General features: G+C 39.0%; 2 protein-coding genes across 4 annotated transcripts in view; one reads left to right on the plus strand and one right to left on the minus strand.

Moving 5' to 3' along the window:
- Positions 1 to 3,139: 3,139 nt before the first annotated feature.
- Positions 3,140 to 26,204, minus strand: NOP14 (NOP14 nucleolar protein). The gene is made up of 18 exons (XM_061467761.1): positions 25,729 to 26,204; positions 23,533 to 23,667; positions 22,674 to 22,815; positions 21,956 to 22,101; positions 21,417 to 21,554; positions 19,759 to 19,881; positions 18,460 to 18,591; positions 16,802 to 17,102; positions 15,459 to 15,589; positions 15,137 to 15,222; positions 13,340 to 13,475; positions 10,921 to 11,022; positions 9,999 to 10,152; positions 6,829 to 6,988; positions 5,847 to 5,994; positions 4,507 to 4,625; positions 3,770 to 3,925; positions 3,140 to 3,436 (listed from the first exon to the last, which is right to left on the minus strand). Exons 1-18 carry the CDS (start codon positions 25,924 to 25,926, stop codon positions 3,337 to 3,339), a joined length of 2,607 nt encoding a protein of 868 aa, XP_061323745.1. The 5' UTR covers positions 25,927 to 26,204; the 3' UTR covers positions 3,140 to 3,336.
- Positions 26,205 to 26,461: 257 nt separating this feature from the next.
- The window catches only part of GRK4 (G protein-coupled receptor kinase 4), a 37,102-nt gene continuing 36,333 nt past the window's right edge, over positions 26,462 to 27,230 (plus strand). The window contains exon 1 of one of the 3 annotated variants that reach the window (XR_009745947.1): positions 26,462 to 26,761. Coding sequence is in view for 2 of the 3 variants with exons in the window: in XM_061467774.1 (XP_061323758.1) it covers positions 26,710 to 26,761 (52 nt within the window). In the remaining variant the exon portion in view is untranslated. The remainder of the gene's footprint in view (positions 26,762 to 27,230) is intronic. The other 2 variants (XM_061467774.1, XM_061467783.1) reach the window with 2 other exon arrangements.

Genomic DNA, 27,230 nt, shown 5'->3' on the forward strand with positions numbered 1-27,230 from the left:
CCATTACGCAAGGATTGTTGCTGACTCAGAAGCAAACTTCTGCTTTGAGGTGCTCCATTTAATGTTTGGAACATATATGCAGGTATATTCTTGTGGCTCTGAATTAACATGTGTAACTGACCAGGCACCATCTGAATCCAGATGCATTTACAAAAAAATAAAAAAAAAAAAAAAAATCCAGCTCTTCCTGTTGTTAAACCCACCTTTTGCAAATCCCTGAGCTGAGCTGTTACTGCAGTCAAGCATGTCGTAAGAGTCCTGCATGTAAACACACTGCACTGCTTCTAAAACTAGACAGATAGGTCACTGCCTACCCCATCCCTGTGGAAGACCAGTCCAAAACCTTGCAGGTTTTATAAACAGTATAGTAACTTAGAGGTTTGGTTTAGACTACATCTATTAATACTGATTTTTTTATGTCTTGGGTTTTTATTCAAGTAACCCATTACAAATAACCAATCATTTTAACTATGGAAGATGGTACAGTCAACACATTTAGGGCTGAGAATGTACCCATTTAGCTTAGGTGACAGAGACCAAAAGCAGCCCATTTCTGGGAAGGTTTGGCCCCTTCAATATATAACAACTCACAGTCCCAAAGTTATGATAAAGCTACCAAATGTTTTATGTCTCAGCTTATCTTTTCCAAATGCCCAGAAAACATGCTAGGAGGAAATCAGCCCTGCAAGGTTCCACGGCTGAACAAGCTGCCTATTAGGAACACCAGCCTCTGCCCAGCAGAGCTCTGTTTCTGCTTCACACCAAACCCCACCTGCCGAGCTCAGGAGCAGCCTCAGGACCTCCATGTAGCAGAAGCTGATGGCAAAGAGAGATGGCTTACACAGAATATGGTTACACCACGGTAGGTGATTAACTTCTGCAAGGCATGACTGAGAATATCACACTTCACACCAGCTTTCAGCTGACAACCAGAAAACCCAACAAACAAGGAAGCTTTTCATGCTGTCATAAATAATTTATGCAATTTCTAGGTGAACAGTTTTATTGTTACCCTATTCTTTACAGTATTTATATTCAGGATAGCTATTCTCTGGGACAGCTGAAGTTGACAGGTAATTACCTGAACTAAACACAAACCAGTAATTTCTCTTTTCTTGTGTCTGATGGCTTGATTTAGTTACAGAATAGTTTCTTTTTCACTAAGTAACAACAGATTTATAATTGCTAACAGCTGTGTCAAAAGGCCTGTTACAACAATTTCTGGTTTAAGAGCAACAGAGACAAGAGAATAATAATGAATATGATTGTGTTTAAGAAACTCTATGAGAAAGAGTTTGCTGAGTCTAAGCTCAAAACCCTTTGCAGTCCAAATGTTCAGACCTTCCTACCACAACATGAGAGCACCACCACTGCCTAGCTACTATGGTAGTTAAGCAATAACAGAACTATTAGACCATAGTGATTATTATTATAGGTAGTCCTGCTTTCCCAGTCATGTTAAATGCTCTATATTACGCATCGCCATTAGTACCGGGCTTATAATATTAGATCTGATTTTAAGTATTGACAATACAATTTATACAAGTGCATGCAGCAAATTTCATTCAATTTATACAAGGGCATGCAGCAACTTTCATTCCACATGATTTGAAACATGATTTTCAGTCTGGCATCCCTAAACAGGTATGTTAAGTTTCCCTGTCCTTTTTCTTTTTCATCAGCATTGCAAAATATTCCTGTTCATCCTGTTGTCCCTCAAACACTATCATCCCATTTTACTTGTGTCTCTCCCTTATATTTTTCTTACGTCCCTTACTGAGGAGTAACAAGCAGCCGCCAGTGGTATCAAAAATCACTGCCCCAGGATCAAAGTGTAGCTGTCAGCCTCTCTGTGATTTTAATACCCTGCTGGGTAAATCCTCTGAAGCTACTTGCTATTGGAAAAATAAAGTCAGATAAATAAACAATACCTTTTTTTTTGACAGTTTATTTGTGCAAAGGAGAAATAATACTGGGGCTAAAACCTTGAACTGAAAGTGCTGATTTATAGCATGAAATAGGAAGTTGCTCCTTCCTCATTACTGCAGTCTTAAGTTCTTGGCTTGAACGTATAAAAAGTTTTGTTTGGTTTTTTTTTCTTTATATATATATATTTTTAAGTAAAAAGTCCACACTGTGTCAAATGGAAATAAACCAGGAGGTATAACTAACTTTCTGAGATACCTTTCAAGTTTCAGATTTTGGAATTCCAGTTACTGATTTTGCAAAGGTTAACTTAAAATCGATTTCTTTTCAGAAGTGTGAATGGTTTTACTTCAGTCTTACTAACTTTTATGTGACATGAGTATGTCCCCAATGTGCGTTTAGTATCCAGCCTATTTTAACACTCAATACAACTGGTTTTGCAAGCAAAAAATGCTGAAAATAATCACACATTACTTTCACTGCTACTAGCACATTAAGATTCAATAAAACCCCTTCAAATAAAGCACGTTTCTCTTAAGAACATACATAGACAAACCTTTAACAAGACTTAACTTCCAAAGACGGTTTTGTCATTAGTTTCAATGTAAAGCCTTAAATGTTTCAACTCATCCCCTCCTAGTTTTAGTACTGCTTCCATTCCATTCAAGTCTCATTTGAAAACAAACAGAACAAAGACAACACTTAAGCCAGTCTGAAACAACAGGCCTAACTGTTAAATTAGATTTACTGACAGGATTTCCCTGTCCACTTCAGACAGCTATGAATACACTGAGGAATCCTAGTTAAACACCCTATTATTAATAATAATAGATTATTAATTCTTAATTATATATTAAGAATTCCAGAGCTGTGCTCAATTCAAAACTTACTGAAGAGATGAATGGACCTACAGCTTTAACAAAGGACTTCAACTTGAAAGCCAGTTCCATTACTCCACTGAATACATGAATTAGAATGTCCTAATGCCACAGACTAATTAAAACATAACTGCTTAAACTGCAAATATACCACTGTGAGAGCTGCCTGCAGTTGTCCAGTATTAAAAAAAAATAATAATAAAAGGTTTCTGCTGTACAACTTTGTGTGAGTGTGTATGTAATTCAAGTTAGACTAAAACCTGGTCTCACACACCTCAATTTTGATTATTCATCAAAATATTCTCTATTATTAAAATAAACAGAAGTATACCACATACAAAAGTGATATTTTATTTTCCTTATGAAAACCTGTAGATATTTCCAACACGCAGGTTCACTTTTTCAAACAGATCTGATGATGTTGTCTCCTCAAAAGGAACGCATCCAAAGAATGCAATTAAAAACTGTTCAAAAGCCACAGGATTGGGCTATTTCATATGGCAGTAAAACCAGTTTCCTGCTGTAGTCCCAATTAATTCTTCCCTTTTTTCCTTTTCAATGCTTTCCATTCACCTTCCTGTGTAGAAAGGCTACCAAGAAGTTCTTTCACTTTTCTTTTTCTGGCTGCATCTCTGAAAAACAAACAATCAACATATAAAATATTTCAGAAAGATTGTATTAGGGAAAACAAGTGTAATTATAAAAAGCCCCCCAACTTGTAAATTTCACTCCCACACACTTTTCAATAAAAACATTAAAAAAATACCTGTATATTCTTAAACTAGAGAAATGAAACCGTGAAGTTGAAAACTCTTTAAACCGTAACTATTGAAAATGTTTATTTTCTCCAAATTGTCAGACTGTATTTATTTCAGTATGGTTGATTGTTATTGTCTTGGCACACAGCAAAGAAATGAACACAGAGCAGAACCTCCAAACTGGTGCTGGAACAAAGGCTTCATTACCTCTCCATGATTTCTGAGAGCTGCATTCTAGCCAGAAACTGGTTATCTTTCCGAATCTCACGAATGGCTCCTTTCAGTTCACGTTTATGCTTGTGAATCAACTGCTTTCTTTCTTGCTCCTGCTTGCTGCTTCCCTGCTTTCTTCCAAACTCCAAACTGAAAAGAGAACATATGTGTGAGCACAAAACACCTTAACAAACCCAACTTTCTCATGTTTTAAAGGAGCTCCCTATGAATGCTAGCTCAGCATTTTAATTCCTGCATATGACAGCATTAACTTGCAAAAATAAGGAGCTGCCCAATGATCATATTGAAAAACACTCACCAGACCTTCTAACTGCATGTCACCACCATGCAAAGGTCAAGCACACAACATTTACACTTCAATCACCCTATGGACCTTGTATTTTGAAGAAACTAAAAAAGCTACAATAGGAAAATGAAAGATGACTGGAGAAAACTGGAATCACCCAATATATTTCAAGGTTATTTTTGACCCCTGCAGATGAATTCCACAGAAAGAGTCTGATCAGTTACTCAGGGATAAATGTGTACTTGCTTTTTCTTTCCCTCCCTATCACCCAAATAGCTGTTCCCTTGAGATCTGTGCACGAAAATTTAGTGGAAAAAAAAAACAGTTATCTGTTTCATGTCCTCTTTTTCAAATCCTTCGAGCTTGCTGAAAGTCTCAACATTTAAACACACCTTCCCTTTGCACCAAGTGTTGCTTTACTTACACTTTCATAATTCTAGGTGTATACTGTTTCAATGGCACTGGCTTCCTTTTCTCACATATCAGTGGGGTGTAGTGTTTTACTTTGCTCTCCAGCTCTTTCAGAGCACTGTGGTACCATTCCTGAAAATGCAAATCAAATTCCAATTTTAAAAGTGTATCAAAGACACAAACTACTGTAAATTGAATCAACAGCAATGTTCTCCCCATATGTTCTTTTTTAGGGTAAAACCACTGCTATTCATTAGGACATTGCTAACACTAAAATGCTGTAAGCTTCCCGGGCTGGATAAGTGTTAAACATTTTGGAAGTCTATTAAGATGGTATCGCAGACAATAAGAAAGATTTGTAGGTAGTTTTACTTTACCAGAGAAGGAAGCAAGACTAAAGCCAGTCTAACTCCAGCTGCCTTTCAGGGTTATTTTAAGAGTTGTTGTTCATTTTATTTATTTTGATAGCAAAAAATATATGCCATTTTGCATCATTTGCATTACATGTTCTCTAAGGATAACCCATGATGTCTCTTTGAGGAGGACAATTCTGATACATTCAAAAGAGACAGATTAATAACTGGAACCTCATTGCTAGAAGATACACAATTGTCCCATTTCAAGGTAGCTGACTAGGCATCTTTATGTTAGGTTTTCTGATTACCTCATCAATTTAATGCACCCATCTGGCCGTACCAAGATCTTACAGATTCATTACAGAAGTACAAGAGCAACTGCATGACCCGACTACTGTTCTTATAAATTAAGTCACTCATAGAATATTACTTTTATTTTAAGCCAAGTGCTGTTCTCTTCAATCAGAGGAGCAAGACAAGATACACAATGAAAAAATAGCTTGACTATAGCAATAGGACAAGGGGTAATGGGTTAAAACTTAAACAGGGGAAGTTCAGGTGAGATATAAAGATGAAGTTCTTCACTATGAGCGTGGTGAGGCACTGGAACAGGTTGCCCAAAGAAGTGGTAAATGCTCCATCCCTGGCAGTGTTCAAGGCCATGTTGGACAGTCTTGGGTGACATGGTCTAGTTCGAGGTGTCCCTGCCCATGGCAGGGGGTTGGAACTGGATGATCTTAAGGTCCTTTCCAACCCAAACCATTCTGTGATTCTATGATTCCTTTCCAACCCAAACCATTCTGTGATGTTATGATTCTCTGCTCTCCTGTTTTTTTACAGAAACATCACTATGATTTTTGAAGAGCACAAAAGGCAGATGCCTGACCCTTGAAGAAAAATCTCACTGCTTATACTTGGTTTTTGTTTCTTCAAGCACAGATGAAAATCACCAAATTTATCAAACATATCAATTATTTAATTCTTGAGGAACACATACCTGCAGTTTTTCAGGATATTCATTCACTGGCACATGCTGTGTAAGAAGAATTCTCACAGGATGCATAATTTCATGGAATGATGGTAAAGACTCATACAGAGCCGCGCATTTTTTAATAAGGTCAAAACACAGGGCTAGACATGACAACCTGTTAATGCACAGAAGAATTAACAACTTCACTTCCAAAAACTAGTGGATTTTCAAATAAAATTAGTAAGTTAACTGAATTTTGGGAATGTTAGCAGCATCTATTATTAAGACTGGCTGACTGAACCAGTTACAAGGCAGTTCCTAGCAGTTAATTCAGACTCAAAATTTCACTTTCCTAAGCAAATACCAAAGAAATCCATCAGCAACAAAGCGTTATGTCAGTGCACAGAGTACAAGCTACTATTGTGTCTTTGCAACTGATGTGGAGTATCAAGTTTCTATACCAGTTCTAAGTGTTCTGGTACTGGTTCTGAAGTTATAAAACATAATGGAAACAGAATTAGTCATTCTGGGTGTGGAGTTTCTTTCTGAACTTCATAACAAAATGCTTACTCATCTCTGAAGTAAGTTACACTATAACACATGTGCAAGGTGGAAAATGAAGCTGAATACAGCCTTAACGAACGTGTTTAATTATGGTCTTTCCTAACTTCAGTGCTTTGTTACTTAACTGACACTTTCTAACAGTGTTTATATATAAATACAGTCATTTCCTGCTGAAGAGCTTGACAGTTCAAAGTACTGAGCACCTCTTCTAACTCTACATCACCAGTTCACAGCTGTACAGATGAGGAATGGAAGGTCTATGCACTCCAACAAGTGCTCTGCAAAACATTCTGGCGAAAGATTAGCAATTTCATATGCTACAGAATAGTACATTAAAAATAAAGCAGAACTACTCACTACTTCTGTTTTTACTCCTAAGGAGCACTGTCACTAAGATTACCCAAAAGACGATCTGGTATTTCTTCTGTTCACATTTCCTACGTACCTGATATGATTCATTTCTGTTCTGCTGGTTTCCTTTAATTTATTTACAATACTCAGTGGCAGCTTTTGCTTCTGCCAACTTTCCAGATCCTTCTTATCACATACCAAAAGCAGTTCTGAATTTTTCCCCACTGGTGTAAATGGATGCACGACAGTATAGCCTAAAAAATAAGAACAATAATCATTAAAGATGAATTCTAACCATTCTTTCTATAGGAAGAAAACCAACAACTGTTTCTATGTTTTTAATCGTACTGCCTTAAAGAATACTTTATCAGTATTATGTTACTCTAATAATGAAAAACACTAGAGCATGGGTATAATGACAGAGGATGATCAGGTGGCCAGAGCACCTCCCATACAAGGACAGGCTGAGACCTGGAGTCGCTCAGCCTGGAGAAGAGAAAGCTCCAGGAAGACCTTAGAGCAGCTTCCAGTTTCTAAAGGGGGCCTTCAAGAAAGCTGGAGAGGGACTTCTGACAAGGGCATGTAGTGATAGGACACGGGAGAATAGCTGAAGCTGAAAAAGGGGAGGCTTACATTAGACATTAGGAAAAAATTCTTCCCTGTGAGGGTGGTGAGACTTTGGAACTGGTTGCCCAGTTGAGGATCCAGTGAATACCTGGAAGCGTTCACTGCCAGGTTGAATGCAGCTTTCAGGAACCTGGTCTAGCAGGGGCCCTCAGATACATGCTCTCCCACTCCAGCCAAGTAGTTTTAAAACAAGAAGAAGGAAAATGCAGAATATATACTGGGGCAGAGCATACAGAAAATGCTTAAGAATCACAGTGCTTCTGATCATAAACTGCTCTGTGAAACACTACTTATAGAGTAACATGAAAGAAGCATCTGAGGAATTTCATGGCTAAGGGAGAAAACCATTTGCAGTCTCTGACGGACTTTTGTTTCAAACAACTTGTTTCCCTTATGTCCTGCAAGCTTGCAATGGAACCTACCTCAAATTCAAACTGAAAGTTAAGATGTTTACATGCTCCAGAACCCGTACACAGCTCTTTACACACAGGCCAGAAGTCAGTAAGTCTAAATAGATATTCATAAGGTTTGAGAACAAAAGTTGTGAGACTATGACACACACATACATATGCAAGATAAGGAACCAAGATATGCAAGTTTTATTATCTGTGAGACTGTAGCAAATCTCATTAACAATTCCATTAGTTGAGGCTATCAACAATGACAATTCCTTCTCACTCCTTCCACCTCCAGCTTTTCTTCTTTTTTAAGGTAATAATTGGGGTTTTTTTAGTCTAAAGCAGACTGTATTGCAGCCTTTTATAAAGTTGTAGTCCACATAATTTTTCATGTGACAAATTTATGGAACAAGCTCAAAATTAAAAAAAATAAGAGCTCTATTTTCTGATTCTACTTAACTGTCAAAATTGAACCCCAAGAAGTTTGTTGGTGTGACAGTATATTAATTTTCCATAGAACTGGATGTACGCTCATCTAAAATATTCTGTGTTGACAGCCTAATCACTTTATCAGCAATACTTCCACCATGAATACTTAAAACTATGACTGGATACTTTGCTAACTTCCAATCATCATACTGACTGAAAAATTCTCAAAGAGAACAGCGTGCCTTTGACATATCCTTTATCGAGCTTTCCCTCACTACCAGAGACCAACATCATGCACATTTAACTAGTGCAAAATCATTAACAGAATTTCTAAGGAAATTAAAAAACAAAGTGGACCATTATCAGTTACCACTCTGTATTTTAAAATTGTTTCTTATGTGATTCTGCAGAACCCTATATTTTGACGGTATCAAAATCCTTTTGTAGCTCAAACATTCCTAAGAGAGTACACTGAGGAGAAAATACTTTAAGTACTACATAACCCACCCACTCCATAACCTCTTCCCACCTCCATCTAAGAGTTCAGCTGTTGGTGTTCTGAGAATGCAGGGCTCAGCTCTGATACAGCCCAGCTGTGTAACCTTGGCTCATACTTCAGAGGAAACTGCTAAGCTGTAAGAAGCATCTGGGAGAAAGTCTGTAGGGTGCAGCCCATACAAGCTAATAAAGGGGAAACCGCAGTGCCAAGCTTGTTGAGAAAAGGGACTGTTAATAACTCAAGAATTCAAAAGAAAAAACACTCCAGCTTGGAAAGGCATAAAAATCCTAAAGTAGGTGAGGAAAGGGGACCTGCAAGACAACCACTCAGTAGTACTGAAGATGTACTGGAACACTGCAGCAACAGAAGCTGAACATTCCTCATCAGACTAATGACTGCCTAGAGAACAGAGGCTCTTCGGGTGTCTTATCAAGAGTGACAAGCATATTCATATAGAGCCTATAGTTCATTACATCCCAGATGTCTTGTGAGTTTGCCAACAAATTGCTGAGTTTTTCACTTGAGAATATACTGTTGGCAGAGTCTCTTCCCGCATGCTAAGTGACTCAGAGCGACCCAGACAGAGATACTAACACATGAATTAGTTACTGTGCTCTGCAAAAGCTCCTATTAAGTGAATTATTGTCACTCAACTTGTCAACAAAAAAAGCCCCAGATCTAGAATAACTTTAAAGCTAGAAACAAATCCAAAAGAAAAGGTTGAAGAAAGACTCACAAATAAAAATCATTTGCTAGCATACAGATCGGATGAAAAGATAAGTTTTATTATTCCTGTTGTCTATGCAAGTTACCAAGTTTACAGTTATGTTATAGCACAGACAAGTCCTATTTGTGGGGAAAGCTGCCCATTACAACAAATCCATGTAAAATAAAGGGAAAAAGAAAAATACCAACTTTGTTATATATTTTCCCTCATTTATCTCTGACACAGCTATTAGCTGAAGAGGGAGAGTACCTACGGCGTTAGCTGCTGTCTCACTGTAAAGATTCACGGTACTCATTGGGAATCTATTGGAGAATTTCAGAGCATAGCCCAATCACACAGTCTATTCAGAACAGCAATATTATAAAAATACTGCACTGTGGCCAACATGACTTCATTTCCTTTACTAATTCCAGTTGTTTCCTTCCTGCCAACACCACCAGAGGAGCTAGTTCATAATAAGATGCCCAAGGTTGTATACGGCTAACGTAGCAGATTATTTTTGTCTTTTGTTCAAAACAATACATTCTGTATGAAATACTTTTATTGACTTAAGTTTATTACTCATTTACTCTGAACAAACTTACCCTGGGCCTGTTTTTTGGGTAGAGATATGTGAAGTACTCCAAGAAGAAAATTGACGAGTTCTGGCACAAATCTTCTGGAGAGAGATACATATTCCACGAACAAACAGCATATAAATAGCCCTTTAATGACATCTTGCAATGTTGTGATGCGACACTAAAAGAGAAATAAAAAAAGGCACAAAATGTTTGTCATTAGAAGTCTATCCATCACCAGTACAGAATCTCCCCAAAAGTATAAATATTAAATAAGCTGTACACATTTAAAATATGTAAAATTACACCCTTTGGACTTAAATGAAAATATTGGCTTTCCCTTGCCCTCACCAGAGTATATGCAGAACTGAGGAAGAAGTCTGTCAGAACTGGTTTAGCCACTAGAAGGTGCTAAACAACAAACAATAAGATCTTCAGAAATGAACCAAGAAAATGTAAGACTCAGAGCAACTTGGATTTCTGACAGCAACAGATATAAACAGGGTATTTGGACAGAAAAATAAGGACATATTTTAACTGCACTGCAATGCACTTAGGTAAATTTTCAAAGAAAACAAACTGCCTATTTTTAAGTAAATAGCTTTCTGAAGTAGGAACAAATGCAATATATGGAAGAAAACCCAGTAATGAATGATTTCAGACTGTATTCAGTCTGTTCTATTAGAGTCCTGTACAATTTGCCATATAAGGGATTCTGTGTGACAGCCTGAAAAAATGATTAGATATGGTCTTGTGAGTTGGACTTTACTCTGCAAGGGGTTTGCCCTTTTCCCTTTTTCTTCCAATTACTATCTATGACTACACCAAAACCAAAGCTGCCTTTTCAGTACATATCCAATACATACATTAATGCTAACATTATATTTGGAGTTCTAGGAAGAAACAAGAAAATGAAGTTATATACTGAGATGCAACATCACAGACATACCTTAGTAAGTAGCTGACTCATGTACGTAAAAGCAGGTGTTACAATTGGATGCCAGAAGTCAGAAGTTGGAAACAACAGAGAGGTAATTTTCAAATAAATAAGCTGAAAACACAAAAGGAGAAAAAATACAGTTAAGCCATTATTCCCAGGACCTTGAATTTCCACATATGTAACTGATGTATGAGTAACTGCTACATAATAGTCTAAAAATACTACAATATATGCAATTTTGAGAAATCTGATACAATACATGACCTACTGAGACGACTATTTAAGTTACATGAGAAAACTAAATACTCAGTATAGGTCTAACACTGCATTAATTTAACAGAGCAGCTGAAAGAACAGCTGAGAGGGAACTATGCCTCAACCCCATTCACTTCCTGAGAAAATCTGACTCTCTTCAGCCCACCACCATGACACTCTCATACCTCAAACACGAGCAAGTGGCCACACAGGACCTGTGACACCTTTCAACGGCTCCTCAACACAGAGACCATTAAGTAACCAGGATCCTTACATACTAGCACACATCAAACAACAGCAGTTGCAGCCAAAAGAACTAAACAGCGATCAGAGACTAATTCTGGAAATTATCTAAGTGGGTATTTACATAGTAAGCTAGACGCAAGGAAAGTTTTATTGTTTCAGCTCTGTTTCTCTCCACGAAGTTTCCGTCATAAACACTCTTCTGAACTATTTTGGTTACTAAATACCACGGTGCAAATTTCAGATTAGATTAACAGCAGGCTGTCCTGGGTTCAGCAGTAGCAGTCATTTTTCTCCTTCTTAGCAGCTGGTGCAGCGCTGTGTTTTTGACTTTCAGCCTGGGAACAGCACTGATAACAACGATGTTTCAGTTGCTGCTTAGTAATGTTTGGTCTGACCAAGGACTTTCTGAGTCTCATGCTCTGCCAGGGAGGAGGGGAAAGCTGAGAGGAAGCAGAGACAGGACACCTGACCCAAACTAGCCAAAGAGGTATTCCATACCACAGCACGTCATGCCCACTACATAAACTGGGGGCAGTTACCTGGAAGGTTGGGCTGGGTATTGGTCGGTGGGTGGTAAGCGGTTGTATTCTCTTCCCTTGTTAATTCCCTTATCATTATTATTATTGGTGGTAGCAGCAGTGATTTGTGTTATACCTTAGTTACTGGGCTGTTCTTATCTCAACCCATGGGAGTTACATTCTTTCGATTTTCATCCCCATCCCTCTGGGAGCGGAGGAGGGGCGGGGGAGGAAGGCAGGGAGTGAGCGAGCAGGCTGCATGGCAGCTGGGCTTAAACCACAACACAGGCACACACACCTACTAACACAGCTGGTCTAAGAAGCATCCATTCGAACAAGTTAATTGAGAATAGGAGAGTGATATAATTCTACCCTAAAAGATAATGATGGCTTGAAACCTGGGGAAGTCCACTGAAGGGAATGGAAGTCAGAGGTGTGACTGGTGGCATAAGGGTGACAGTGGCAAAATAAAAATAGAAGTTAAAAGCTCACTACAACACATTTCCTGCAAAATCCAAAAACATCCTGAATAAAGACTCTTCAAAAGAACTCAATATAAACATTTTCCAAGCTGCAAGAACCAAATCTTCTAAGTAAATCCTTCAGTCTTATTTTCCTTAATTAGTTTAATTCTACCATTAGGTAGCACTGCTTCATCAAGCTGGGAAACAGAAAACAAGTAGCTCCCTTTGGATTACTGACTTACAGTTTGTCTTCAAAACTTTTTAGAACAATAAACAAACAACTCATTTTCCGTATGCTCCATTCTGTAATTCCCTAACAGCCATATACCCAGATACTGAAAAAGGAGTCTGTTCACATTTAGCATGGCCACTGACTTTTGGAATGTTACTAATATTAAAAAAAAAAAGTCAAATCTCTCTGAGTTATTGATTTAGTAATTATCATATAAAAAGTGCCAAGAAATGTTATTTTTATACTCATAACATATCTTGTTATTTTTATTAACCTAGGAGATAAAGCACTTATCTACAGCACTTATTTGCACTTAACACAATTAAAGAAAATAAGACGTAACTGACAACGTCACTTTTTCCTATAACTACCCAATTGAGTTTCATCAGGAAAACAAAGAACGTTCTGCTGTGAATACTGGAGTGGCAATTTTAAGCTATTTTTCCCCTTATTAATATTGGAGCCACACTTCTATTCTGAAGAGTGTGTGTGTGGTGGTTTGTTTCTTAGGGTTTTTCTGTTGTTGTTGTTGTGGGCTTTTTTGTTACAACTTATCTCCAGCAAGGCCATTAAAAATACTGAGAAACTAAAACATCATAGATGCTAATCATTCATTATATACTTTGAGATATAAAACTCAATTTTATGTCTTCTCACATTTACTGTACTAATGGAAAGAACAAGAGCTTTTTCTAGTGGTATGCATTTGTTACCGTGTCCAAGCCTGGAAACGTTGCACGGCCTTTGACTTCAATTACTTCTTCCATATCATGTGCAGCATCTCGAAGGATAAACTTAATACTGTCACTGGCTGCCTCAGGAAACATCTGGCAAAGACTGTACAATGGCCTAGTAACAAGAAATGTAAGTCGTAATCAAGTTACACCATTGATATTAATTAAGACCTCATTTTTAGGCACCTGTAGGAAGATTTCTTGTGTTCCATCTACACTACAAAAACAACAAATTCCCTGAAATTATTCTTTTTTAGAAAGGTTCCTTCCAACACAAACCATTCTATGATTCTTATTGTAATGCTTCTAGTTTACAGAGACATGTATTTTTTCATTGGGCCTTGTGAGAAGATCTTTATTTTGTTTTCTAAATCTTAAATTAAAAAAAAAAAATATTAAGAACATTAAAATACATTCCCGAATTGTCTGTTATGGTTAAAACATATCCTCCTGCATCTCCTAACTCTACATTTTGCTGCGCTTATGCATGCTGGCACATATTAGGCAGCCCATTACTCTAAATACTCTTAGATAATGTCAAACAACATGTGAAGCAGCAATGTGGTTAGCAAAATTGTTACTTAAAACAAGCAAAAAATCCCCACAAAGTTAGGTCAGCTCCTGGCCTATGGTTGGTGCCTACAGGGAGATGCAGGCAGGAGGCTGCATCTGTTTGTTAGTTTTTCCAGTATTTTCAGTTAAAAATGTCTGCAGTGATATTAATAAATCCCAGTTCTAGAAAACAATCAAAATGTGTTTACAGTTTTTTGTAAGGCCGCAGCATGTGTGACAGTATCAACGGGTCAGTGCTCCTGCTGACAAACGCGACACAGCAATGAATGTGGAAGCTACGCACAACACGTTTTTAAGAACTTGTTTACTTCAGCATGAAATAAAAAACATATGCTGAAAACTACATACAAATAACTCACTGAAAGAAAGCTGATTAGCCTGCAAAGGCAAGATAGCAATCACAGACTAATTTTGGTTGGAAAGGATCTCTGGAGATCGTTCTATGCAACTCAAGCTCAAACCAAGGCTAACGTCAAAGCTGGATCAGGTTGCTCATGGGTTTGTTGAGTTTTGTGTATCTTCAAGGGTGGAGATTTCACAGCCTCTCTGGGAAACTTGTTTTAATATTTTGCACCTTTGCTATGGAGGTTTTTTTCCCTGTATCTAATCGGAATCTCCCTTGTTGCAGCCTGTGTCCACTGACTCTTGTCCTTTGTTACAACTCAAGACAAATCTGGCCCTCTTGTCACTGTAACTGCCTGGAAGGTATTTGAAGACAACAATGCCAAATTGAAAGCCTCCTGCAAAGTGTTTATTTGGAACTTTTATATTAGCTTACTGTAATACTCTTTAATTCCATTTTAATCTAGTTCCCCAAATGAGTTCACAGAACGGAAACCAATGGAAAAACCAAAGATTGCAAAGGGAACTGCACACTACCACTGCAAAGCCCAAAACCCTTATTCAGCAGCGCAGATTTCATGCACAGAAGCTTGCATGCATACATGGTATTATTTATCCACTACCCATGAAAAGCTTTTTGCAGATCAAAAATTACATTGAGGTTTTCAAAATGTCTTGGTACAATTAATAGCTCAAGTAACATGTGAAACAAAGTTAAAATACGATAGAACTGGAGAGTTACCAGTTGCCTGCAATCCCTACCAGACTACTCAGAGCAAACAACATGCTAAATGCTTCGTCCTGTGTAGCTTTTCTGTTTAAATCATAAAGGAGCAAAAGTCCAAAGGATTTATTACTTACAGGACCAGTTTGTCAATGGTTCTGAGCTCTGGTAAATCCAGAGTTGCTAACTCCCCGATATACTCCAAAAGGAAGCCAAACAATTTCTGCAAGAAGCGTAATATGTTAAATTAGTTTTTTTTCTTCATTGTACATATTCTTAAAGAGCACAAAAGAACAGCGAGAAAGAAGTTAAAATATGAAGAGTAGTATGCTGATTCTACTACTATTCACAACACAGAAGCATGTATGTTTTATTCTGCTCCCTGAGTATTTACTAAACTTACTCTGGAATTCAAAGTTAATTTTTATGTTTAAAACAAAACATAACAAACCCCCATACTTCCAGCTTTGCTCTGTTTCCCACTGCAAGGCTTGGATGATTGCATTTCTGAATTCTCTCCACTATTATAAGCTGTTGTTCTATTTTTCTTCCAGCCAATAAAGACTTAAATGTCTCATAGGACTCGGGAACTAGAAAATAAAAACAAAAATTGAGCAGGGAAAAATATCAAACTTTGCATACTGAATTCAACAACTAACAAATTTCCAATTCTAAAATGTCATTATTCAGAAAAGATACAATGCAGCTTTTAAATTAATTACCATTTAAACACTAATAAGCTATCAGCATATATATAACAGTATATATACAAATATAAGTCAATAAACAATGCAAATGTTTTTCAACAAATAACATTCCATTCATCCTTGAAATTTAAAGGAAAATTTACCATAAGATCTATGCTTTAATCCATACCTAACTAGCTTCTGTAGGCAGGGTATTAAAAGACACTCGCCATTATTTAAGCAAACAAACCCAACCAAACAGCCCCTCCCCCCCAAAAAAAACCCCAACGAACCAAACCAACCAACTAAAAACCAACCCAACCCTGGCATATATTTAGTCTTTTGCAGAAGTCCACACACTACAAAACATCCTAACTGGTTCAGTTTTTGAGTTAATGTGACTGCTCTCTGGTTAAAGCCAAACCTGAATGCAATTTAATAGGCTTTGTGGAATAAGTTATCTCTTTCTGATGGAAAAATGCAATTAAGGAAGTTGTTTGGAAGGTTGTTTAATCTTGCAACAGATACTTTTGTTAGAGAAATCTACACTAGGACAATAGTTACATGCATTATGTACTTAACAGATGTTTCGTATACTACTTCATATGTGCCTTCTCCTTCCTCCTAGCCACAAACCCAAAAGGAGGCAGACTTTGAGCGTCTCTAACACCACCACTGTTACTACAGAGATTAAACCTCAAAATCCTGCTTCTCCCAAGCATCTTCTCTGACAAAAATATCAAACAGCAGTGAAAGTAACCTTTTCTCATTTAAGTATAGATAGTAGAATACTATTCTGGCTTCCCTTATACAAAACGCTTGCAACTTTGGTTTGGATGTATTCACAAAGGAGTAAAGGTCTTTTTTCTCCCCAATATTTATTTTTTATAAGGCTGCCTGGAGGAGCAGGAACAGCACTGGATGAAAGAGATCTGGTTCCCACTGCTCAAAGCATAACTAGGGCTGATCACTAAGAATAACAGCTTCTGGCTACACTTAGAATAATAGAAGACAACTGGTAAGCAAAACTTCACGGATGAACATGAATACATTAAGATCCTACATGGCAGAGACTGGTTATAACCCACCCTTAAACAGGATCAGTCCTTTGCTTACCAGCAAATATATAGGGAAGCTCTGATTTGGCAGCTTTCATTTTTGGATCTCGTTCCTCCACATTCTGTAATTTGTTTTCATTTATTTTGTGTTTCTTCTGTTCTGTATTCCCTGCAGCTTCTTCTTCACTCCCAAGGTCAGATTCAAGATCAGAGTGGCTATCTGCAGCAACATCCTCCTCATCTTCATCAGATTCTTCCTCACTTTCCTCTTCATTCTCATCCTCTTCCTTTCCATCTTCCTCTTCTTCCTCCTCTTGTTTTTCCTCTTCCTCCTGATTTTCAATATTAATTTTTCCATCCTGTAAGCAGAGAAAGTAAGCCAATTAAAACACTGATAAAGTGACAGCACCTCACCAGAATCACCATCCAAAGCTATCATTACATACACATGAACAGAACTTGAGCCCGGCTACCACTGACCAAGCAGTGCCAGTCAAGATGGATTTTAAGGAGAGAACATGCATATAGATATAAGAATAGTAGGGTATTTCCAATAAGCTGTAAGAAAGTAGGACAGGAGGTAGTGTATGAGGACCAGAATAATCAACATGAAAGTAAAAACTGACACGATATGAAAAACAAAAATCAACATCACTTACAGAAGCATTCTTTGTTCAAAAAGCATATTAAATTCTGTGTTAAAATAATTTACCAGATAAATATTTGTTCCCATCCTTATCTTATTAATCATCAGTTTCAAATCACATATACAAATTTATTCTCCCCTTCGAGTGCAGCAGCAGTTCCCTTGCTACTTACATGCGAGGGGATCAGAGGATGAGTATATGCGCACACGTGCATTAGAGTCAGGGTGACTACATCATAGAATCGTTAGGGTTGGAAAGGACCTTAAGATCATCCAGTTCCAACCCCCCTGCCATGGGCAGGGACACCTCACACTAAACCGTATCACCCAAGGCCTCGTCCAACCTGGTCTTGAACACTGCCAGGGATGGAGCATTCACAACCTCCCTGAGCAACCCATTCCAGTGCCTCACCACCCTAACAGGAAAGAATTTCCTTCTTATATCAAACCTAAACTTCCCCTGTTTAAGTTTTAACCTGTTACCCCTTGTCCTGTCACTACAGTCCCTAATGAAGAGTCCCTCCGCAGCATCCCTATAATCATCTTTAGGATGATATTGCTCTGCCGCCTCAATCAAAGCTACTTCACAGGGGAAGGGTTTTTTCAGAAACACACTTATCCTTAGGCTGAAATTCGGTGGAAGCTGTATCAAATACAGCAGTAATTAAACTTTTGGCCACCAAATACAATAAAGACATCTATAAAGTGCAGCAAGTTCAGCAGAAAGCCACCAAGATTGTTGGGGGGCTGGGGCACTGCCCTGTGAGAGGCAGAGCTGGGCTTAGTCTGCCTGGACCAAATAACCACCTTTCAGTGCTTACAGGGGAGACCACTGGGAAGGTAGAGCAACACTCTTCATTCACAGTTCACAGCAGAAGGAGAAGCAACAGGCCTAAGCTGAAGCAAGAGATTTTCCAAGAACATACTGGATAAAGCCCTGAGCAAACTGGTGATTTCACAGTTAACCCTGCTTTGAGCAGGAGGCTGGACTAAAGGTTTCCCCAGAGGTTGCTTCCAAACTGATTTTCCTATCTTCTTGTCAGAGCTTTAAATGAAATTTTAAACCTTACCTTGTAAGACAATAGATGTCTGTCATCTTTATCCAGAATAAAGCCATCAGCTAGATCATCAGCTGACACGTGGCTGGGTTTCTTTTTATTCTCTTGTTCATCTATTCCATGCATTCGACGTAGTCTATCTGCCTATGTTTTAAAAGACACACCACACACAGATGTGAGCCATCAATCAGGTAACTACATCAGAATGGAAGATCCCTCAAATACTACAGCTAGGAAAATCAAAGGAAAAATGTTAACTGGAACTACCCAACAAATGGATGAACAAAAAAATCAGCAACTTGAGAACTTATGGGCAAAAGCTGATGATTCCTTATTTTTTTGTGGGGAGTACAATCTGATAAGAGCACAGAATTAACTGTATTATCTTCTGTGGGAGGCTTTAAAACTGGGTTTACCAGAAGCATTATGTTCTCTTGGTTAGAATTTATCTGTTTTGCTTATGAGACAATGCACCAATACTAGAAAATGTAAGCTTCTAAGGTGTTTTATGATTCTTCAGTGTTTATCTGTGTTTCCCATACGTGTAACAAATTTGTAGTAAACACAACCACATCCTAAGATTTTTAAGATGTGCTAAATTTTTAAATAGACTCAATGAGCAATATCTGAAGCAATAATTTACAAAAGGATTTCCAACTGGGCAACCAGACAGACTGTGTATCACACAAGATGACAAGAACAGAAAAGAAAATAAATCCTGCTTTCTGTTCTGCTACTATGTACTCAGCTATTCTGAGGTAACCTGAAGGTACTGGATCCCTGCAGTCCTCAATGTGTTCCAATAAAAAGTAAAAACAGGAGAGCAACATTTACTAAATTAGTCAACCTTTCCATAAGACCTGGAGCTCCATGTAACAGAAGGAGCATGCAACATTTCCCACGAGAAGCCTATTCCTCTGCAAAGCAAAGCTATATACATGCTACTGCTGGAAGACTCTCACAACACCAGAAGAAAACAATAAATGACTTGCCAGTGCAGTAATTCAACTGCTGTGCAACATGATACTCCCTTTACTGATTTAGAAGCACCTCTCAACTCTGAATAATTTAAAAGATTTAAAGGCAAACGGAAGAAAGATCAACTCATGCCATAAACCTCAACAGTCACGTACCAAGTCTATGTTTTTTTGTTATAGTATCAGATTGCAACCAAAGTACAAACAGAAGATTTCCTGAATTCACCCCCTCTGACGAACTGCACCTTAGTAGAGCCGTTTTCAATCTAAGGTCATGCAATGGTCACTCCCAAAAGACAGGCTACAAAACAATCTAAAACCATAACTGGTGTACCTCCAGCTTCTGGAGTCGTGCCTGCTCTTCTTTTGCCAATTCTTCTTCTGTCTTCATTCTTTCTGAAGGTTTTGCTTTCATCTCGAATCCAAGTTCTCGAACAATCATATCATATTCATCAGGCTAAAGGAATATTTATGTAATTGTTTATTATCTTAAGTTTTATTATTCTGCTTTGCAGCCACCCCTCTGCCATACTAACAGTTAAGAAATGATTGTTAAGATATAAGAAAAAGACCATTTCCAAAGAAAGCTGCAAGAATATTTAACTCTGTAGTAGACAAGGAATGGAATGAACACTTGAATGGAAATTCTCAGGAATTTTCCCCTCCCTATTTAAGTTACTCACAACAGAAAAACTTACGAATAGTATCCTTAAACAAAAAACTGGTTTAGTTATTAATTGAAAAACTTTAAAATATTGTTTATTAATAAAATGCTATTTCTCAAAAGGCAGCTGGAATTAATAAATTTGTAGCTTACATTTCACTTTATACTGTCAGACATGAGCTAAGCCTTTATTACTTCAGTTACACAGATGTCTATCTTAAAGAAAACAGAAAGGGATGCTTATATTCAGGTTTTTTTCCTAACTGGGAAGACAGTCACTAGCAGAGATTACCCTAGACCTGTGAATAGGGAATTCTTAATAGCTGCTTAAGTCACTAAACCATGCAGCTTCTCTGAAATTCAGTCCTAGGAATTGTTCTTACACACAACTAAGTAATTTTCTCCAATTCAACATTAATGTTATAAAGCACTACTAATTCACACTTTGCATCCCTGATAATTCCTAAACTGGATCCACACACATGAAGTAAAGCAATCTTATCTTCCTTTTTAGCAAATTATGACAAAGTTTTCATCCAGATAGCACATTACCAACATATTAAGAGTATTCAATATGTTATGAAACATCTCAAAACCAAAAATCAATATATCAAAATATCAGCTTTTGATCCAGTATCTTCTATCCCTTATCTGAAATCAGCTTTAACATAGGATCAGTTCATTAGTTTGATTTTCAAAACCTGAATTCTGTTGTCAAGGAATAAATGGAAATTCACAAATGTTCTGCAATATAATTCGAAATTTCTACAAGAAAAAAAATAAATTGTGCATGACAACACCTGTTCTTAGATTTAAAAGTTCATTTCCCTTATTATAAAATACCAACGATAGGAAAAGCCTTGAGACCATAACGTATATATTTAAAAGTGAATTTTTTTTGTTCCCTTCTTGTAGATGCAGTACTCAATTTACAACAAGGAAATGTTTGTTGCCAAAACAGAGATGTTTTATCCAAGGAACACTGCAAAGGCATTAAAACTAAGTCAACATTCTCAACAAGTTTTGTTCTTCAAGAAAATGTTTTGCTGTACAAATAAGCTGTAGCCAACACTGTTGTTCAGCCTGCAACCCCTCTCTTAATAAAAGCAATAAACCAATAGGTAGTTAAAATCAGATGAAACAGATAAACCAACCCCCTACATTCCTCCAACTAACCAATCTGTCCTAAACTGTAGCCTTCTTTCAATGTGAATAGCAGGCAACATTTTATTTTACAAAGTGATGAACTTAGCCTTACACTTCAGCCACTGTGAGGTAAAACCACAAGTTATTAGAACAAAAAAAAAACAACCAAACCAAAACCTTACCTTGGGTTTTTCTACTTCTTTGTCCTTTCTCTCTGACTTTGGAGTTTTGTGGGCAATAAGGGTTTGTATTTCCTTCCAGTCTTTGTCAAGCTTTTCTGTGAGTTCTAATGCACTTTCTCTCCGAGTTTGCCTCTCTTGCTAGGGAAAAGAAAATAAAAAGCCAAACCAAATGCACCAGTTATGTTCAGATGGACATGACATGGTATCTGCAGTGTAAAGCCAAAACGCCACCTTTAGCAAATGAAAAATTTTAAATATTTAACATTTATTTTAAAGGTGTACATATTCATTGCAAAAGATGCAGTACAGTGTTACGCCGTATGGCACAAGGGCTGTCTACAGCAAAGAAGGGGAGATCTGGGGATACAAAAGAATGGCAGATATTCAGTGCATATCTTAAAATACCTACAAAGTCAGAATGACTTATTCAAGGAGCTTGGACTCTTCTCCTAGACATCTATCTCCTTGTCTTCTATGCAAAACCAAATTGTGACAGTTTCTTAATCATGTTCATTTATACATCAGGGCTAAAAACTCACCTTTTCTTGTTTAGACTTGGCTATCATCTCTTCGATGAGTTCCTTCCTAGATTTAGGTTTCTCCTCCTCTTCATCTTGCTGCCCACTTGGTGCTTTTTTACGAAGGAGGCCTCCACCCCCTCCAAAGTGAGCAGCAGTTAATTCAGCTGAGAAAAAAAACCAACAATATAGGAGATTGTGAATCCTTTCAAATCCATACATGAGTGCTGGAGTGCTGCTGGGACAGTATCTCCCTATTCTTTGAGAATGGGAGCAATTAAAACTACTGCATCAATGATGTACTACTTCCATCCCGATGGGAATGGCCACACCAAAAGAGTTTGATGGTAGACACATAATTTACAGTGACAAACATTTTGTATGAGACAGGCATATGGAGGTTTTTCCTCAATATTTTTACTAGCATTTAGGTACAGAGGAGCAAGATAGCAATCAGAGAACTCACACATCATATTTTGGCTAAAGGGCTTGAAATACAAGTACTTATGTATGCTGAAAAGCTCACAAATGAAAGAACCTTGCCAGGTAAGGAGTTACAACTTACCATCTGCTAAAATCCAGAGAGCTGTTCTGTGTGTGATTAAGAAGAAATCAAACCTGTCTTATACATCCCAAGCAATTACGTAATATTCTTTCTCACTGAAAGATAGTGCTGAACAAATCATGTACAAATATCAACAATAAAACCAGCAGGTGGGTATTAGCTGCCATATCTTACCTGACAGTGCTCCTCTTTCTTCTGTGTCACTGTCACTATCAACAATATCATTTAGTTTTTCAATTTCTGCCAAAGACTGGCCGTAATGAGTCAGTTCCTCATCCTCATTAAGATTATAGATACTCTTCTTTCCATAATTTTGCTAAGAATAGTAAAAAAAAACAATTAAATAACAAAAGATTTTTAGTTCCCAGGCAACAAAACAAGAAAGCCTGTATTTTTAATGCTAGTTGAAGAGATTCATATTCCCGTATTCTGCTGGAACACTACTAGACCAACGCTTTCATTTTAAATACATGAAGAGAAGGACTACGATATCTCACTCTACTTGTACATCAGTATAAGAAACTTTAGTCTATATAAATTATCAGTAGAATAAGATATTGCACTGCTCAATTCAAGAGATTAAGTATGATGAGGCAGAAAGAACACTACTGCACATAAAATTCACATTACAGAATGATACCAGGAATCCTAGTCAGCAAATGAAAAGGCTGCTGTTCAACAGCTGTAATAGAATCCCAATGTGTACCTGACGGTGGTTGTGTTTTCCTAATTCAATTCTCAAATCATAGTAATCAAAGCAGTCAAAGAAATCCAGGCAATCAATGAATCTGCTTAAAACTGGCTTTCTTGCCTATCAGAAGTTTCTGCTTCAAGAAGCTGTTTTGTAAAACCCAAAAGTTTTCATGAAAAATTTGATTCCCACAAAAACCTGCTTTTCATAAAAGTTTCAGACATATAAAATAATAAGAAAGGATCACCCCACAGCCCACCCTGTTAAGGAGGACCCAACCTCAAAAGTCAAGTGTTTATTGTGGCTTTGGTTTGTTATTCCTTTTTAATTCCTATATTTTACCTGTCTTTCCAAAGTGAACCGTCTGATCATCTTTTCCTCTGGACTTATTTTGGTGTTATATTCACCAAAACGTTTATCTTTAAACACATTTGTCTTTTCCCTTTCTTTATATTCTTTCAGTAATGTTTGGGTGCGCTAGAAGGAAAAAAAAATAAAGAAGGAAGATTAAAAAAAAAGGAGATCAAGTTAAAAGACAGAAAGAATACTACTTTCAAAGCTAAGACCCAAAAAAGGCTCCACGTTACCCTGGCAAGAATCTAATTTATCAGAATGCAATGAAAGAGAAGAAAAAAAAAAAATGAGAAGAGATGGGAAGCTCATATAATATATTCAGAGTCATTAAGCTGTCTTCTAAACTGACCATATGAAGATAAAATATGGTACACTATCTCACCTTTATTTTATCACATATAAAACCTCTGCATTGCCACTGAGGAATTCTAATTTGTCTGAAGCTCAGTGTCCAAGAATAACAGTAAAGAAAGCAAACAAGCCCCAGTATCAGCTGAATCTCCTTCAGTCTTGTCAGCTAAGATGTATAAAACCCCAAGTAGGTACCTACATTTAGCTGTCTGCTTTAGTGTTGAGCACCAGGAGATTTCACATGAAAGCGGTAAAAGGAAGTTTAGCAAACCTATATGAGGTGTTATGTGCTGTACTTATGGTGCAGGTAAGGAAACAGGTTTACTTTGCAATGCCAGTGATCTAACTCATGGCAAGCATCTACTTTATTTCTCTTAAAGCCCCAAGACCTTAAAACATGATATTGAACATCCATGAAATTTTCTAAAATCTGAACAAACAGTAATGAAGACTGAAAGCTAATTTATAACTTCATGCTGAAGATAATACATAGTTTCTAAAGGAAGAAAATGCTGGCTGTGTTTAGCCTGGAAAAAAAGCAACCCTCCATGTTTATTTAAAACACATTAACTGAACTTTACAGAGAGGTACTGTTGCTATTCATATTACCACGAACTCAGAAACTGCTCCACTAAAGGAAAAGGCTAAGTTTCCTACAACAGATCTCTGCAGCCTCACTGAGCATTCACAACTTTCACATGCTGCTGTAAGTGACACCAGGACTCGGGTTTCAGCTACCACTGTGTCAGTTCTACCTGGCATTTACTTCCTCCACAGAACAGACCAATTATCATGCAGCTTAAACACTGTGCCTGAGCTTTAATACCTCTTAATACCTGGGATACAGGAAAGCATTTTTTTGTTTATCACTGATAAAATATTTAATGCATGCAAAAATGATAAACCCAATTTCCTTTTGCTACACTACTTGAAAAATGAGCTTCTCCTTTTAGTAGGTGCTTTAAATTCTGTTCAACAACAGTTTGCACGTAACATATCAGAGAGAACCTCAGGGGCACACTTTCAAATCATGCTTTTTTCAGCCTTAATAAAATTGACAGAGGCTTTAACTTCTTTCTGGTTTGTCTCAAGGGAGAGATCATAAAAAATTCCAGTGCTTCACTCAAGGACAAGGTAGGCTGCCGGAATCCCAGATATGTAGTATGACATAATGTGCTCCCTTATGCATTACAGATTGGGCCAGGTAGCTAGTGATGTCAAGCAGATAAAGAGGCAATTGTAAAAGGGTATAGATGGAAGACAGATTTACTCCCTTAAGTTGTATGATCATTCTAATGAGAACAACGAGCACAGATCATTATTTTGCATTGCAACATAGTTCTACAACATTATTTAACCAGTGCACAAAAAGTCAACTGCATGCTTCCCAAATCAATAGTAGCTTCTCTGTATCTACACATCTCTCACTGTGTTCAGACCTTAGTGCCCTTTCAAACTTTCACTATTACAGCAACACTATACCACTGTAAGAATTTTAACATCCTGAAGTGACCAAAACTGACCAACATTATGAACACTGACAACCACCTGCACTCTGGTCTGGTATCTTCCTGCATACATGTGCCATTGTGGTCTGGGTAACTTGAAAACAGAAACATTCCCACACATGCCATAAGGGAGACTTCCACTACTGAACCTTGTGAATCGCACTGGAGAGAGACATTTTCAACTGGCTCTCCAACACCGTCTGCTCAATGTGCACAACAGAAGCAGCCTCTCATATGAGCCGAGATAGCTCCAGGCTTGTAACCTCCCCAGCACAGATACACCCACAGATACCATACTTCTTTCCAACTTCTGATGCCCTCTTACCTTCTTGATGGCCTTGGACCGTGACACACCAGGCAGTCCCACATCATTCTTGGTCTTCCTCCCCAAGATGTTAAACTTCTGCCTATTGACTTTCACCTCGAAGGGGTTACTCTTGACCATAGCCATAGCTGACTTCACAGGGCCCTTGGCTGTGGAAGGCGCTGAAACCTTTCGCTTCCGCTTAGATGCCTTCCCCATTTTGGGCCTGGCTGCCGGCGGACGCGTGTGGGGAAGGAGAGACTCGGTACTCACTCAGCTTGCGGGGACAGGGCCGGAGGTGCAAACTGGGACAACAAAATGGCGCCAGAGGTGGGCAAAACCCCACCAAATACCCCTCGGACCAGACTACTTCCCTCTGACACGGGTCTGAGTCGTACAAGAGCTCCCCTAAAGCCCCGTCAGAGCCGGCGGAGGCGCGGAGAGGAGGGAACGAAGGGCGGGCAGCACTCCCCGTACCCCGGCGTGCCCCGGCAGCACCACACCTCTCGCGAGATTGATTCACCCAACCATCGCGCAAGTTGGTGCTCTTCTCCCCTCCCGCTTTGGGACGTGCCGGGAGGGGAAGCCTGGAAGAGTTTAATGCACTACATATCCCAGCAAGCAGAGCGCGGCGTGCGCCGGGGGCACCGTTGTGGTGCCGCGCAAGGCCCAATGGGAGCTGTAGTTCTAGAGGATTGGGATGGGGAGGTGGCCCAGCAGCGCAGAGGCGGAGCTGGCTAAGGCAGGCGGAGGAGGGCGGTAGAGCCATGGTCGGGGCGGGCGGTTGCTGCCTGCTCCTTGCCTCCGCCCTCGGGGAGGGGGAGGCCGGTGCCGGGGCGAGCAGCGGGTGATGGGGAAGAGGCGAGCGCAGCGCTGAGGTCCTGCGGGGCCGGATGAGCGGAGGCTTGGCGTCGCGGCGGTGGCGGGGCTGGAGGAGGGGGCGAAGGAGGCAGTAGGGGCGGCCTCCACTCCGGCTGCCCTGAGGAGAAGGAGCCCCCGACCATGGAAATCGAGAACATCGTGGCCAACACGGTGCTGCTGAAAGCCCGGGAGGGTGAGAGCCGCGGAGGTGGGGGGGGAGCGGCGAGGGGGGAGGAGAAGCGAGAGGTCGAGGCGGGGCGGGCTGGAGACGTACCGGGGGTTAGGAAAAGGGTCTGAGGTGAGGGGGAAAGGGACTGGCGAGGAAAGGGGGAGAGGAAGTGATGGAGGAAGAGAGGGTGGGAAGGGAGGAGAGCCTGCCGGGCAAGGGGCGTCCGGGCGGGGCGCGGAGCCCCTCTGGGGCGGTGGCAGGGTCCGTCCCCGTGGCGCTGGGGCGGGCAGCGAGTCCCGGGCAGTGCCCTGAGGCACCTGCCCCGCTCCTCCCGCGGGGTGGATTTGGAGTTACTGCATTGTTTCTTGTGGAGGAAAAAAAAAAAACCAATAAAACCTTTCCTCCTTCGCCGTCGGGCTCCCGATTCACATGGTGTTTTTACCGGATGTTTTAAGAAGATCGTTAATCTGGAGTTCTTAGTTTCTTTACAAAT

Source organism: Pezoporus flaviventris, unplaced genomic scaffold, assembly GCF_033815535.1.
Source record: "Pezoporus flaviventris isolate CSIRO_AGI_PZ_B2104156 unplaced genomic scaffold, CSIRO_AGI_Pfla_v1 ptg000002l, whole genome shotgun sequence".
NCBI classification, from domain to species: Eukaryota; Metazoa; Chordata; class Aves; order Psittaciformes; family Psittacidae; genus Pezoporus; species Pezoporus flaviventris.

Excerpts from the sequence above, each read along its gene's own strand:
- NOP14 (XM_061467761.1), bottom strand. The coding sequence starts at position 25,926 with ATGGGGAAGGCATCTAAGCGGAAGCGAAAGGTTTCAGCGCCTTCCACA. Across the intron at positions 15,590-16,801 it reads GCTTCCCTATATATTTGCTG|TTCCCGAGTCCTATGAGACA; the intron begins GTAAGCAAAGGA and ends TTTATTTTCTAG. Across the intron at positions 15,223-15,458 it reads GAAACAGAGCAAAGCTGGAA|AAATTGTTTGGCTTCCTTTT; the intron begins GTATGGGGGTTT and ends CGCTTCTTGCAG.